The sequence below is a fragment of the Salvelinus alpinus genome, chromosome 1 (assembly GCF_045679555.1).
Source record: "Salvelinus alpinus chromosome 1, SLU_Salpinus.1, whole genome shotgun sequence".
Classification (NCBI taxonomy): domain Eukaryota; kingdom Metazoa; phylum Chordata; class Actinopteri; order Salmoniformes; family Salmonidae; genus Salvelinus; species Salvelinus alpinus.
This window is the reverse complement of record NC_092086.1, coordinates 104720789-104736919: the sequence shown is the minus strand read 5'-3', so window position 1 is coordinate 104736919 and position 16131 is coordinate 104720789. Positions and strand designations below refer to the sequence as shown.

Here is a 16131-nt window from a genome sequence, read left to right as displayed (position 1 = left end):
TCATCCCAAACCATCTCAATTGGGTTGAGGTCAGGTGATTGTAGAGGCCAGGTCATCTGAGGCAGCACTCCATCACTCTCCTTCTTGGTCAAATAGCCCTTACACAGCCTGGAGGTGTGTTTTGGGTCATTATCCTGTTGAAAAACAAATGATAGTCCCACTAGGCGCAAACCAGATGGGATGGCATATCGCTGCAGAATGCTGTGGTAGCCATACTGGTGAAGTGTGCCTTGAATTGTAAATAAATTACAGACAATGTCACGAGCACAGCATCCCCACACCATCACATCTGACATCTCCTCCTACATAGTTCAAGGTGGGAACCACGGGTGCGTAGATCATCCTTACTCCTACTCTGCGTCTCACAAAGACACGCCGGTCAAATTTGGACGCATCAGACCAAAGGACAGATTTCCACCGGTCTAATGACCATTGGTCGTGTTTCTTGGCCCAAGCAAGTCTCTTCTTCTTACTGGTGTCCTTTAGTAGTGGTTCTTTGCAGTAATTCGACCATGAGGAAATGATTGGGAGTCCCATAGGGCGGCGCACAATTGGGGGGTAGGCCGTTATTGTAAATAAGAATTTGTTCTTAACTGACTTGCCTAGTTAAATAAAGGTTAAATTAAAAAAAGGTCTGATTCACGCAGTCTCCTCTGAACAGTTGATATTGAGATCTGTCTGTTACTTGAACTCTGGAAAAAATGTATTTGGGCTGGAATCTGAGGTGCAGTTAACTCTAATGAACTTATCCTGTGCAGCAGAGGTAACTCTGGGTCTTCCTTTCCTGTGGCGGTCCTCATGGGAGCCAGTTTCATCATAGCGCTTGATGGTTTTTGCGACTGCACTTGAAGAAACTTTCAAAGTTCTTGAAACGTTCCGGATTGACTGACCTTCATGTCTTAAAGTAATGACAGACTGTCGTTTCTCTTTGCTTATTTCAAATCAAAACAAATTGTAATGGTTAGCAGATGTTAATGCGAGTGTAGCGAAATGCTTGTGCTTCTAGTTCCTGCAGTAAAATCTAACAAGTATTCTAACAAATTCACAACAGCTACCTTATACCAAATAGAACCATTTTCTGTATACCACCCCTACTTTGTCACAACACAACTGATTGGCTCAAACGCATTAAGAAGTAAAGAAATTCCACAAATTAACTTTTAACAAGGCACACCTGGTAATTGAAATGCATTCCAGGTGACAACCTCATGAATCTGGTTGAGAGAATGCCAAGAGTGCGCAAAGCTGTCATCAAGGCAAAGGGTGGCTACTTTGAAGAATCTCAAATAAACACTTTTTTGGCTACTACATGATTCCATATGTGTTATTACATAGTTTTGATGTCTTCACTATTATTCTACAATGTAGACCTGACTGGGGCAAAGGTTCACCTTCCAACAGAACAACGACCCTAAGCACACAGCCAAGACAACTCAGGAGTGGCTTTGGGACCAGTCTCTGAATGTCCTTGAGTGGCCCAGCCAGAGCCATGACTTGAACCCCATCGAACATCTCTGGAGAGACCTGAAAATAGCTGTGCAGCAACGCTCCCCATCCAACCTGACAGAACTTGAGAGGATCTGCAGAGAAGAATGGGAGAAACTCCCCAAATACAGTTGTGCCAAGCTTGTAGCGTCATACCCAAGAAGACTCGAGGCTGTAATCGCTGTAAAATGTTCTTCAACAAAGTACTGAGTGCAGGGTCTGAATACTTATGTAAATGTGATATTTCAGTTTTTTTCTAAAAACCTGTTTTTGCTTTGTCATTATGGGGTATTGGGTATAGATTGATGAGGGAAAAACTATTTAATCAATTTTAGAATAAGGCTGTAACCTAATGTAACAGTATAACTTTAGACCGTCCCCTCGCCCCGACCTCGGGCGCGAACCAGGGACCCTCTGCACACATCAACAACAGTCACCCACGAAGCGTCGTTACCCATCGCTCCACAAAGACCGCGGCTCTTGCAGAGCAAGGGGAACCACTACTTCTAGGTTTCAGAGCAAGTGACGTAACCGACTGAAAGGCTCTAGCGCGCACCACCGCTAACTAGCTAGCCATTTCACATCCGTTACACTAACATATTTTACAAAGGCATGGACATCCCTGTTAGTGAGCATTTCTCCTTTGCCAAGATAATCCATCCACCTGACAGTTGATTAAACAGCATGATCATTACACAAGTGCACTTTATGCTGGAGACAATAAAAGGCCACTCTAAAATGTACAGTTTTGTCACACAACACAATACCACAGATGCTTCACGTTTTGAAGGAGCGTGCAATTGGCATGCTGAAAGCAGGAAAATCCACCAGAGTTGTTGCCAAAAAATGTAATGTTAATTTCTCTACCGTCAAATCAAAGTTTATTTGTCACGTGCGCCGAAAACAACAGGTGTAGTAGACCTTACAGTGAAATGCTTACTTACAGCCTCTAACCAATAGTGCAAAAAAGGTATTAGGTGAACAATAGGTTAAGTAAAGAAATAAAAACAACAGTAAAAAGACAGTGAAAAACAGTAGCGAGGCTATATACAGTAGCGAGGCTATAAAAGTAGCAAGGCTACATACAGACACCGGTTAGTCAGGCTGATTGAGGTAGTATATATATTCACATCATTTAGCAGATGCTCTTATCCAGAGCAACTTGCAGATGCAATTAGGGTAAAGCGGGCACATTGGCAGATTTGTCACCTAGTCGGCTCAGGGATTCAAATCAGCGACCTTTCGTTTACTGGCCCAACGCGCTTAACTTCTAGGTGTAACATCGGTTACATAAGAAGTGGAGCAGATACGGGGAGTCAAACATTTAATAGGGAACAGACATAGAACAAGACAGGAACAGCGTCAGAACACGGGTAACACGGACACATGACAATCCCGAAGCAGGGAACAGACAGATAGTAATTGAGTCCAAGTGAGTCCAATGATCGCTAATGCGTGTGATGGGGGGAAGGCAGGTGTGCGTATTGATGGTGGCTTGAGTGCGTAATGCTGGGGATCCGAGCGCCAGGGGGAGGAAGAGCGGGAGCAGGCAATGACACTAGGCTACCTGCCGCCATCTATGTATGTACTATATATACAGTGGGGAGAACAAGTATTTGATACACTGCCGATTTTGCAGGTTTTCCTACTTACAAAGCATGTAGAGGTCTGTAATTTTTATCATAGGTACACTTCAACTGTGAGAGACGGAATCTAAAACAAAAATCCAGAAAATCACATTGTATGATTTTTAAGTAATTAATTTGCATTTTATTGCATGACATAAGTATTTGATCACCTACCAACCAGTAAGAATTCCGGCTCTCACAGACCTGTTAGTTTTTCTTTAAGAAGCCCTCCTGTTCTCCACTCATTACCTGTATTAACTGCACCTGTTTGAACTCGTTACCTGTATAAAAGACACCTGTCCACACACAATCAAACAGATTCCAACCTCTCCACAATGGCCAAGACCAGAGAGCTGTGTAAGGACATCAGGGATAAAATTGTAGACCTGCACAAGGCTGGGATGGGCTACAGGACAATAGGCAAGCAGCTTGGTGAGAAGGAAACAACTGTTGGCGCAATTATTAGAAAATGGAAGAAGTTCAAGATGACGGTCAATCACCCTCGGTCTGGGGCTCCATGCAAGATTTCACCTCGTGGGGCATCAATGATCATGAGGAAGGTGAGGGATCAGCCCAGAACTACACGGCAGGACCTGGTCAATGACCTGAAGAGAGCTGGGACCACAGTCTCAAAGAAAACCATTAGTAACACACTACGCCGTCATGGATTAAAATCCTGCAGCGCACGCAAGGTCCCCCTGCTTAAGCCAGTGCATGTCCAGGCCTGTCTGAAGTTTGCCAATGACCATCTGGATGATCCAGAGGAGGAATGGGAGAAGGTCATGTGGTCTGATGAGACGAAAATAGAGCTTTTTGGTCTAAACTCCACTCGCCGTGTTTGGAGGAAGAAGAAGGATGAGTACAACCCCAAGAACACCATCCCAACCGTGAAGCATGGAGGTGGAAACAGCATTCTTTGGGGATGCTTTTCTGCAAAGGGGACAGGACGACTGCACCGTATTGAGGGGAGGATGGATGGGGCCATGTATCGCGAGATCTTGGCCAACAACCTCCTTCCCTCAGTAAGAGCATTGAAGATGGGTCGTGGCTGGGTCTTCCAGCATGACAACGACACGAAGCACACAGCCATGGCAACTAAGGAGTGGCTCCGTAAGAAGCATCTCAAGGTCCTGGAGTGGCCTAGCCAGTCTCCAGACCTGAACCCAATAGAAAATCTTTGGAGGGAGCTGAAAGTTAGTATTGCCCAGCGACAGCCCCGAAACCTGAAGGATCTGGAGAAGATCTGTAGGGAGGAGTGGGCCAAAATCCCTGCTGCAGTGTGTGCAAACCTAGTCAAGAACTACAGGAAACGTATGATCTCTGTAATTGCAAACAAAGGTTTCTGTACCAAATATTAAGTTCTGCTTTTCTGATGTATCAAATACTTATGTCATGCAATAAAATGCAAATGAATTACTTAAAGATCATACAATGTGATTTTCTGGATTTTTGTTTTAGATTCCGTCTCTCATAGTTGAAGTGTACCTATGATAAAAATTACAGACCTCTACATGCTTTGTAAGTAGGAAAACCTGCAAAATCGGCAGAGTATCAAATACTTGTTCTCCCCACTGTATATACACTGCTCAAAAGAATAAAGGGAACACTTAAACAACACAATGTAACTCCAAGTCAATCACACTTCTGTGAAATCAAACTGTCCACTTAGGAAGCAACACTGATTGACAATACATTTCACATGCTGTTGTGCAAATGGAATAGACAAAAGGTGGAAATTATAGGCAATTAGCAAGACACCCCCAATAAAGGAGTGGTTCTGCAGGTGGTGACCACAGACCACTTCTCAGTTCCTATGCTTCCTGGCTGATGTTTTGGTCACTTTTGAATGCTGGCGGTGCTTTCACTCTAGTGGTAGCATGAGACGGAGTCTACAACCCACACAAGTGGCTCAGGTAGTGCAGCTCATCCAGGATTGCACATCAATGCGAGCTGTGGCAAGAAGGTTTGCTGTGTCTGTCAGCGTAGTGTCCAGAGCATGGAGGCGCTACCAGGAGACAGGCCAGTACATCAGGAGACGTGGAGGAGGCCGTAGGAGGGCAACAACCCAGCAGCAGGACCGCTACCTCCGCCTTTGTGCAAGGAGGAGCACTGCCAGAGCCCTGCAAAATGACCTCCAGCAGGCCACAAATGTGCATGTGTCTGCTCAAACGGTCAGAAACAGACTCCATGAGGGTGGTATGAGGGCCCGACGTCCACAGGTGGGGGTTGTGCTTACAGCCCAACACCGTGCAGGACGTTTGGCATTTGCCAGAGAACACCAAGATTGGCAAATTCGCCACTGGCGCCCTGTGCTCTTCACAGATGAAAGCAGGTTCACACTGAGCACATGAGCACATGTGACAGACATGACAGAGTCTGGAGACGCCGTGGAGAACGTTCTGCTGCCTGCAACATCCTCCAGCATGACCGGTTTGGCGGTGGGTCAGTCATGGTGTGGGGTGGCATTTCTTTGTGGGGCCGCACAGCCCTCCATGTGCTCGCCAGAGGTAGCCTGACTGCCATTAGGTACCGAGATGAGATCCTCAGACCCCTTGTGAGACCATATGCTGACACATGCACATTTGTGGCCTGCTGGAGGTCATTTTGCAGGGCTCTGGCAGTGCTCCTCCTTGCACAAAGGCGGAGGTAGCGGTCCTGCTGCTGGGTTGTTGCCCTCCTACGGCCTCCTCCACGTCTCCTGATGTACTGGCCTGTCTCCTGGTAGCGCCTCCATGCTCTGGACACTACGCTGACAGACACAGCAAACCTTCTTGCCACAGCTTGCATTGATGTGCCATCCTGGATGAGCTGCACTACCTGAGCCACTTGTGTGGGTTGTAGACTCCGTCTCATGCTACCACTAGAGTGAAAGCACCGCCAGCATTCAAAAGTGACCAAAACATCAGCCAGGAAGCATAGGAACTGAGAAGTGGTCTGTGGTCACCACCTGCAGAACCACTCCTTTATTGGGGGTGTCTTGCTAATTGCCTATAATTTCCACCTTTTGTCTATTCCATTTGCACCACATCATGTGAAATTTATTGTCAATCAGTGTTGCTTCCTAAGTGGACAGTTTGATTTCACAGAAGTGTGATTGACTTGGAGTTACATTGTGTTGTTTAAGTGTTCCCTTTATTTTTTTGAGCAGTGTATATAGTTTGAGAGAGAGGGGTAATTCCTTAACATAGTGTATGTGAGAATACTACTGCCTATGCCCAGGGTAGTGCTCTCACCTTTGCACCACAGGATCCATAGATGCCCCTTACATTTCACTCTCTCTCCACGCTGACCTGTTACATACATTATACCATAGACATTGGTCAGTAAAGGGGCATCTTCCAGTACTCAGCGATGGAGACCACCCCACCTAATTCATCTACAATGTAGCGGAAACACTGGAAATGGTAGGTCACTAAAATAATTAAAAACATTTGTATACAAGTTCAAAAAGTACATAAGCCGTCTGATATACAAAACTGCCCAAACATATGTAACTTCATATTGTTTATTTTTTTTAAATCCTGCAGTCCTTACCAAATCAATGTTAATGGTAACCATTTTAAGACAACATTGAATTATTTAATGTTTCCTTGAGGATATAAAAGGAATATCAAGTTAATGTCTTAGAGCCTTAAGAGGCCTCTAATACTTCATTGTTTAACACAGATTACGTCCGTCATGTGATGTCAGCCAACTATAGTGCATTTCTAGACAACCGCAGCAGTTCAATTCCACATTCCTACATGCATTATTATCCACATCATTCCTTTATACTGAAGGCAAAAGCATGCTAAAATTCAATATACAGCTTTTTCTTTGTAGATTTAAAAAATCATTCCATAACACGGCATGTCAGTTAATGGGTTAATTAAGCAATAAGGCACGAGGGGGTGTGGTATATGGCCAATATACCACGTCTGAGGGCTGTTCTTATGACGACACAACGCGCAGTGCCTGGATACAGCCCTTAGCCGTGGTATATTGGCCATATACCACAAACCCCCAATGTTCCTTATTGCTGTTATAAACTGGTTACCAATGTAATTAGAGCAGTAAAAATAATGTTTTGTCATACCCGTGGTATACGGTCTGATATACCACTGATGTCAGCCAATCAGCATTCAGGGCTCGAACCACCCAGTTTATAATGAGAGATAAATATTTGCACTAAGATTACAGCCTCTTCAATTGTATATGACAGAGGTGGGATATTTTTATCAAATAAAGCAACAGCCTCCACCAATTTTGGCACTGAATAGCTAAATCAAATCAAATCAAATGTTATCTACTTATCCATTTCCCTGCAAATGGTGTATTTGGCAATAAAAAACTGGGGTGCCTTTTCAGTTGTACACAACATATTTTGGTATACAAAAGTGAAAAGTTCTTAATGCTAAAACAACTCTACACTATGAAATAACCTTATGTTCCTTGAAAGTCAATTTGAATACAATCATTGTGCAATTGATTGATTTTAACATGTTTCTAATCTATTTCTTAACAAGATATGAAATATTTCTTACAAAGGGAGTGTAAAATCCAGTTAATAAGATACAATAATAAGGCATTCTCCTTAGAAGTTATAATAAAGGTTAAATTTATGACCGCCTGGAAAATGTGTCCAACCCGTTCTCCAGATACTGTAGACTTACTCAACCAGTATTGAAAATCAACCTAGATCAATTCTTCAGTCTATATTCTGCCACCAAAGCAGCATGATGATTACCAGAACACATAATGACCTACTATCCTTAATCAGCCAATTGTTATGAATTCATTTACAAACTGGCAAATTAATACTGGGAACACTTGGAGGCCATTTTGCAGTTATAACATGGTATAATGGAAGAGATGAACCATCCAATGAAGCTACTTGTGTGAGTTATGAAATGGGAATGTGCAGTAGTAAACTCTGATTTCACATGTACTTTAAATACTTGTAGGCATGTTGTTCCAATGTACCGAGTCAATATGGTTGTACATCGTTTAATAAATCAGTCACATGCAATAAAGCCAGGCAGAGTATCTCCAGTACAGAAGGTGAGACCACATAGCTCCTCTCAGCAATTTCACAGTCCAACAGGAGGGTAGAATGCCTGCACAGGGTCACAACGACAGAGGAGATCCACAGTTAGGATCCTTCCTGGATCTTTGACTGTGATTGGTCGTTCCGTGGCTGCTCCTCTTGTGCCTCTTTCTGATTGGCGGAGTTGTTGCAGTTGCTGTTCTTGCTGTTGTCAGCATTGCCGTGACTGCCAGCGCTGCCCAATCGTGACGAAGCCACCACGGCCTTTACTGCAGCCTGTCAACGAACACACAGTACACAGTATATCATTCATTGACACAGTTTAGGATTCATGTGTAGGCCCACTCTGACTATGCTGATGAATCTAGGTATTATAACGATCATGTAAACTCAGCAAAAAAAGAAACGTCCCTTTTTCAGGACCCTGTCTTTCAAAGATAATTCGTAAAAATCCAAATAACTTCACAGATCTTCATTGTAAAGGGTTTAAACACTGCACCTGTGGAACGGTCGCTAAGACACTAACAGTTTACTGATTGTAGGCAATTAAGGTCACAGTTATGAAAACCTAGGACACTAATGAGGCCTTTCTACTGAGTCTGGAAAACACCAAAAGAAAGATGTCCAGGGTCCCTGCTCATCTGCGTGAACGTGCCTTAGGCATGCTGCAAGGAGGCATGAGGACTGCAGATGTGGCCAGGGCAATAAATTGCAATGTCCATACTGTGAGACGCTTAAGACAGCGCTACAGGGAGCGGACAGCTGATCGTCCTCGCAGTGGCAGACCACGTGTAACAACACCTGCCCAGGATCGGTACATCCGAACATCACACCTGCGGGATAGATACAGGATGGCAACAACAACTGCCCGAGTTACACCAGGAACCCACAATCCCTCCAACAGTGCTCAGACTGTCCACAATAGGCTGCACAGAGAGGCTGGACTGAGGGCTTGTAAATTTAGGCCTGTTGTAAGGCAGGTCCTCACCAGACATCACCGGCAACAACATCGCCTATGGGCACAAACCCACCGTCGCTGGACCAGACTGGCAAAAAGTGCTCTTTACTGACAAGTTGCGGTTTCGTCTCACCAGGGGTGATGGTTGGATTCGCGTTTATCGTCGAAGGAGTGAGCGTTACACCGAGGCCGGTACTCTGGAGCAAGATCGATTTGGAGGTGTAGGGTCCGTCATGGTCTGGGGTGGTGTGTCACAGCATCATCGGACTGAGCTTGTTGTCATTGCAGGCAATCTCAACGCTGTGCGTTACAGGGAAGACATCCTCCTCCCTCATGTGGTACCCTTCCTGCAAGCTCATCCTGACATGACCCTCCAGCATGACAATGCCACCAGCCATACTGCTCGTTCTGTGCGTGATTTCCTGCAAGACAGGAATGTCAGTGTTCTGCCATGGCCAACGAAGAGCCCGGATCTCAATTCCATTGAGCACGTCTGGGACCTGTTGGATCGGAGGGCGAGGGCTAGGGCCATTCCCCCCAGAAATGTCCGGGAACTTGCAGGTGCCTTGGTGGAAGAGTGGGGTAACATCTCACAGCAAGAACTGGCAAATCTGGTGAAGTCCATGAGGAGGAAATGCACTGCAGTACTTAATGCAGCTGGTGGCCACACCAGATACTGACTGTTACTTTTGATTTTGACCCCCCCCCCTTTTGTTCAGGGACGCGTTATTCCATTTCTGTTAGTCACATGTCTGTGGGACTTGTTCAGTTTATGTCTGTTGTTGAAACATGTTATGTTCATACAAATATTTACACATGTTAAGTTTGCTGAAAATAAACCCAGTTGACAGTGACAGGACGGTTCTTTTTTTGCTGAGTTTATGTTTGTCTATGCTTGCATTCAAAATACATTCAAAGGATCTTGACACAACTACACAATCATGACTTTAAAATGTCCTGACATCAATAAATTAGAGGTACTACTTGCCCTCAATCACTGTACAAAATCCTATTGAGAAACGTTGTTTTGCATCTACCTTGAGTTTTCGGCGTGCATTGAACTCCTGCAGTTTCTTCTGAGCAGTGTCCATATGGGCTGAGTTAACTGCCTTCCCAGTCACCCAGGGGTGTTCCAGTGCTTGCAAGGTCGTCAGCCGTTTATTTGGATCCTGGACAATTAGCTTTCTCACCTACAGGACAGCAGTACATAATATATGGTTAGTAACTGGGTCACTGAGACTGAATTTATTATTTTCTTGGATGCTGTTTATGCAGGTTTCTGTCCACATAACAAGTCGGCCCAGTTCATAATGTGGAGATAAAATTCAGAATGTACAGTAAGAGATGGATGTAGTCTGTTTGCCCTGCATTTCTAGTTACCCTCCTTTTTTACATTATTTGATAATCAGACACACCAATATTTATTTTATTTAACTAGGCAAGTCAGTTAAGAACAAATTCTAGGAACAGTGGGTTAACTGCCTTGTTCAGGAGCAGAACGACATATTTTTACCTTGTCAGCTCGGGGATTCGATCTTGCAACCTTTCGTTTACTAGTCCAACGCTCTAACTACTAGTCTACCTACCGCCCCCAACATGGACACACTCACACTGACATTTCACCTGGGAAACATTTCACCTGACCCAATGGTACAATCACAGATGATCCATTATATTGACCGCTCTAACAATGAAAAGAAACGTCTGCAAAAATGGAAGGCAGTCAGGAGGAGGCAAGATCAGGTGGGACCATTCTAGCCAATGGCACAAAAAAGTGTTTTTTTCCCCAAAGTTGCCGGGATGCCACATGTCCTATTTATATCAGTAAACTCGTAAAAACCTAAGCATTACGAAACTTCTATTCAATCAAATAAGGCACTGCATCTCAGTGCTTGAGGCGTCACTACAGACACCCTGGTTCGAATCCAGGCTGTATCACAACCGGCAGTAGTGATACATAGAGTCCCATAGGGTGGCGCACAATTGGCCCAGGGTCGTCCGGGTTAGGGTTTGGCCGGGCTAGGCAGTCATTGTAAATAAGACTTTGACTTGCCTAGTTAAATAAAGGTAACATTTTAAAAAACAAATATATTTAAATTCAACACTCTCATTAACCTCCATACAAAACTCATCTCTTGGTGAGCAAAAAAAGACGAAAAGCACCACTTGCTGGAGAAGACAGATTGTGGGTCCACTTATGCCTCTCGCTTGCCACTTCCTCTCTTCTACAATGCAGCCAGCAGGTCTCCCACGGAACTAGGTTTTCATTCTCCACCAATTACGGATTTATCAATTACGCCTAAGTACCAGGGGAACATTTTTGCCAGCGTGACTGTGGTAACCCCAGGGTAACCTCAGGACCCCAGGGGTGTCTTAACTAAGAACCAAACAGAAACAAACGGAAGTAAGCGGAACAAAACGGGATGGGACCAGCCTGAATTTGTCCAATAGAAACTCTAGTTTTCATTGAATAACATTATGCAACAGACAAAACGTTGTGCGACTGAATTGGCATCATGAATACACGCCTGGTAAAAGTCAATAAAACTCACCAGGTCCTTGGCATTGAAAGACACATTGTCCCACCAGGGGGAGACAAACTCATATTCACAGTTGAGGATCCTCTTGAACATGTACTGGTCCCCTCTTTCATCGAAGAACGGTTCAAAGCCACATAGCCTTTCAGGGAGGATGAAATACGAGGCATACATCAACCACAGACAGCTCCTGTCTATTGATTCAATTGCTGGCTACAGTCTGACAGGATCTGATAGCCGCAGGGGCCTAAGCTACAACTCTATTAGAGGTGCAATCCTCCTTGCACTAAGGCTTTCTAGTCACTCTTATTCTCCCAGATTGATGTGCCTTCAAAATATGTTATTTTTACAGTTGAATATTCATTAACTAGTAGTGAGTCTGTATACCAGCGATTCTTCTGAATGCTGTTGCTAGCAGTTGCACTACCGTTTCCTGGCTTGCTGTATAATGGGGAACTCACAACCACATACTGAATCAAATCAAATATGTATACCAATCAGTATGTGAAAGAAACAAAATCACTCAGAAGGTATACAACAGGAATGCACCAACACCCTTGGTTCAGAAACCAAAATGGCCGAAAAATACAACTAAAAAGGGTCTGTAATTCCTCAAAGAAAGAACACACAAATTCTTGATGTATTTTTTTTTGCTGCTAACAAATTAACAAAACTGTTGAGTGTCAAAATAACCAATGTCTTTGAATGATGTGATTCAGGGTTCAAGTAAACTTTTGAGGGGCTGGTATCCCTTACAAGATATACGTGATAACTCCCACCGACCACACGTCAACCTCAGGTCCATAAGCACTTCCTCGCAGAATCTCTGGGGCTGGAGGGAGGGGAGGAAGGATAGATGGGGGGAGGGGGAGATGAAAAAGAGAAGAGCAGGATGGAGGGCGGGAGGGAGAGGCAGCACAAGGGGGAAGGAGAGAGACAGTGGTGAAAACAGAGTAGGGAAATCTTACTCAGTAATTATTTATCCAAGGAAAAATGTACTATGTAGTATGTGGATAAACATTACAATATACACCCTGTCCTCATGGTAACCTTCTCTGCTCAAATCTTGGCAAGTTAAGCATGCAACCAAAACAAGAAAAATCTGCTTTGCCATTTCAGACCATCTCTAGTCCTGTAGCTAGCAAATATTATGTTCCAAGTGAATGAAAAAGCATCACAATAATGGGTTACAACTTACCACAGTATCCTGGTGTACCACAAACAGTCTTCATTGTGACCTGATCATCGATGACTTTCGACAAACCAAAATCAGCTGCAAAATGAAAGAGAGACAGAGCTATATTAAAAATTATGCCTCTTTCTGGAAGTCCTAATATCTGGTATTTAGAATAAAATAGTAGAATAGAATACCGGTAGAATAGAAAATAGTAATAGATCATTCCAATAGAATATAATCGTTGGCATTGATTTCCTAATTATGTCTGATCAAGTCAGTTCTGTCTCTGATAGCACAACAGAGTCAATGGATGTTCTTGTGTCTTTGATAATCGTAGTGAATCCCACAGTGTATTGAGTAACCCCACCAACCTATTTTGAGGGGAGCATCTGGTGCTGCGGTAGCGTATAGGAGGTTCTCAGGTTTCAGGTCCCGGTGCACCACGCCGTTCTCATGCAGGTACTGGATAAAGACAAAGACACAAGGCAACACCATAGCACCCAGGTGGCTGTATGACTCCTACACACGTCTTGTGCTATTGATTTGTCTGCTGGTGTGTATGGAGCTGGACTGTTTGGGGATTTTGGGATTCAGCACCGCCGAATGAATCGGTGCCCGCTCCCACAATTCATTTTCTACAGAGAACCATAGCATTCCTGCTTTATAGTGCACTGTTGAAAACGGTCTACGGATAAACAAAATGCAAAGTTGAATTATCTTATCATTGCCTATTCTGAGCTGTGTATTACACTGTGTGTGTGTGTGTGTGTGTGTGTGTATCAGTCACCAGATGCCAACCCAATTGAACACTGCTGGAGATACACCTGAGTAAGCGTTTTCCACCACCAACAATTTGTTTTAGTGGAAGAATAAAGTCGCATCCCTCCAATAGAGTTCCAGAGACTTGTAGAATCTATACCAAGGGGCATTGAAGCTGTTCTGGCAGCTCAACACCCTATTAACACACTTTATATTTTGGCAGTTTCCTGTACACTGTGCTATGATACTGTGTACTGGACGTACGCATGATTTAAAGTATGTTTTAAACTATTCTTGTGTTTAGCGAGTACTTTCACCAGTGTTAACACAGTAACTCATCAAACAAGGCAATGTGGGACATAGAAGTCTACCCAGTTACAGAAAACAGCAGCACAAGGCAGCTACCTTGATAATCTGCTACCTTGATAAGCTGCTACCTTGATAGGCTTCTACCTTGATAGGCTTCTACCTTGATAGGCTGCTACCTTGATAAGCTGCTACCTTGATAAGCTGCTACCTTGATAAGCTGCTACCTTGATAAGCTGCTACCTTGATAAGCTGGCCATTGAAAAGACGAGGTGGGAATCAAGTGAGGGAAAGCAATATGTTCAAAGACTTTGTAGTGTCATGGATAAGGTATAGAGTATAGACCTACTCTACAGCTCACTGTCTTGATAATGACATCTGTTTGTAAAGCAACCTATTGTATAACTTATCTTCTGCACACTGTGGGTGGGTTAGTGGTTATGCAAAACCCTAGTTTCTTATGTAACATTAAGCTGTTAAAGAACCACATTCCATTCCACTGGAATGAAAATGCTAAGCATCAAGGTTAGTACTGAATGAGCTATCCTTATTATGCAACAAAACAGTAATATTTTCTCATTGGGAATGGCTAGGTTGAATAGACCTCGTTCACAGTGAATGAAGGCATCATTTTCTCCCCACACTATGTATTGTGACAACCCCTCGGTGTAATGGCTCTGTGATGTCAGAGGGGAATTCTCCTCTCCTGCACAAAGCTCTATGGAGCTGACACAGATAAGGTGTCCTCTCTCATCTGACAAGTATAGTGTGGGATGGAGGGATGAAGAGAAGGCAGGAGGGAATACAGTAGCCCCCACCACACACACACATACCACCACAGATATCTCAGGTCTCCCACGGCTGCCATAGCACCACTCAAAATAAGATTTTCTGGCCAATGACACAGCTCGGTGTTCTCATTGACAGTAGTTCTCTTCTGCCAGAGAAAGTAAAGTACATGAGAGGTGGGCGAGGCGATGTATTTGGCCAATAAGGAAAATATTACCTCTCAATCTTAAGTCTCAACATCAAGAACCTTACCTAGCCTAATATCACCTTTTACAGTAAACAACTTAACGGATCTAAAACGTGGTTCCAGATTCTCCGTGTCCAAAATAATAAACACATTGGATACTAAGATAACACCAAATGAGATGCCTATAATAAAGGACTCAAATCTGTCACTAACAGAGTGGGGATTTGAGTGTAGACGTGCCAGTGAGATTGGCCGGACATGAGGCTACCAAGATGCTCCACTGGGACGTTAGCTAGATATCCAGATGGCTTTGATCATGTAACAGACAGACTGCAGAACCTCTCCGCCGTTTCCGAAGTGGCCGTGTGCACTGTAAATACATCACTCCCAATCAACATGGAACAGAGACTTCCTCGACAACACAAGGAAACTTAAAAAATATCTGGAGGCTTCAGAAATCCCGTTTTTTTGTTGGTGACTGAACAAGGGGGAGTTCTTATAGAAATCATTTGTTTACATGTTGCTTATAAGTGCATTTCACACTACTTTTGGATTATAATTGGATTTTAAGGCTCGTATGAATGTCCTGCTTAATATAATGTTTGTGTCATCATCGCAAAACAACTGAATTATACTTAAAAAACACTTCAACTTCAACCAGTAAAATGGCTCTTTGGCTAGCCTATATCAATGAGCGTTAGCATTCTAGCTAACAACTGCTGCATCCAAAATAGTTATTTTGCAAAGATCACAACCAAATATAATCTTAGCGACTGTTCAAGCAAGAATCAAAACATAATTGTAAGCCTATGAGAACCCAAAACATGTATTCTGTTTAGAAGTAATAAAAATACATCTAGGCTATGTTGGAATGGGCGCAGTTGGCGATGGCTTTCTTACTGCCGCGCGCATGTGTGTGTGACATCATTGTGTCGTGTACTGGAAAATTGTACCTTTATTTAACTAGATAAGTAGGTTAAGAACAAATTCTTATTTACAATGACAGCCTTCCGGGGAATAGTGGGTTAACTGCCTTGTTCAGTGGCAGAACGACAGATTTTTACCTTGTCAGCTCAGGGATTCAATCCAGCAACCGTTTGGTTACTAGCCCAACTCTCTAACCACTAGTCTACCTAACGCCCAAAGGAAAAGGGTCTATGTGTTAAAAAAATCGTTGTTTAACTATTTAATCTCCTTAGCAACAGCAATATAACAAAGGATCATGGAATACACTAACATGAGAATGCCTGTTCAACAGGACTCCTAACATGAGGAAGAC

The 16131-nt window shown here is 43.6% G+C and overlaps 1 protein-coding gene across 1 annotated transcript in view; it reads right to left on the bottom strand.

Annotated features, from left to right (window-relative positions):
• Positions 1–6604: 6604 nt before the first annotated feature.
• Positions 6605–16131, bottom strand: part of LOC139557637 (calcium/calmodulin-dependent protein kinase type IV-like) — a 37841-nt gene continuing 28314 nt past the window's right edge. The window contains exons 6-11 of the mRNA XM_071372739.1: positions 13183–13273; positions 12833–12907; positions 12391–12466; positions 11650–11776; positions 10135–10287; positions 6605–8415 (exon numbers count right to left, since the gene is read on the bottom strand). Coding sequence (XP_071228840.1) covers positions 8245–8415; positions 10135–10287; positions 11650–11776; positions 12391–12466; positions 12833–12907; positions 13183–13273 — 693 coding nt within the window. The 3' untranslated portion in view covers positions 6605–8244. The remainder of the gene's footprint in view (positions 8416–10134; positions 10288–11649; positions 11777–12390; positions 12467–12832; positions 12908–13182; positions 13274–16131) is intronic.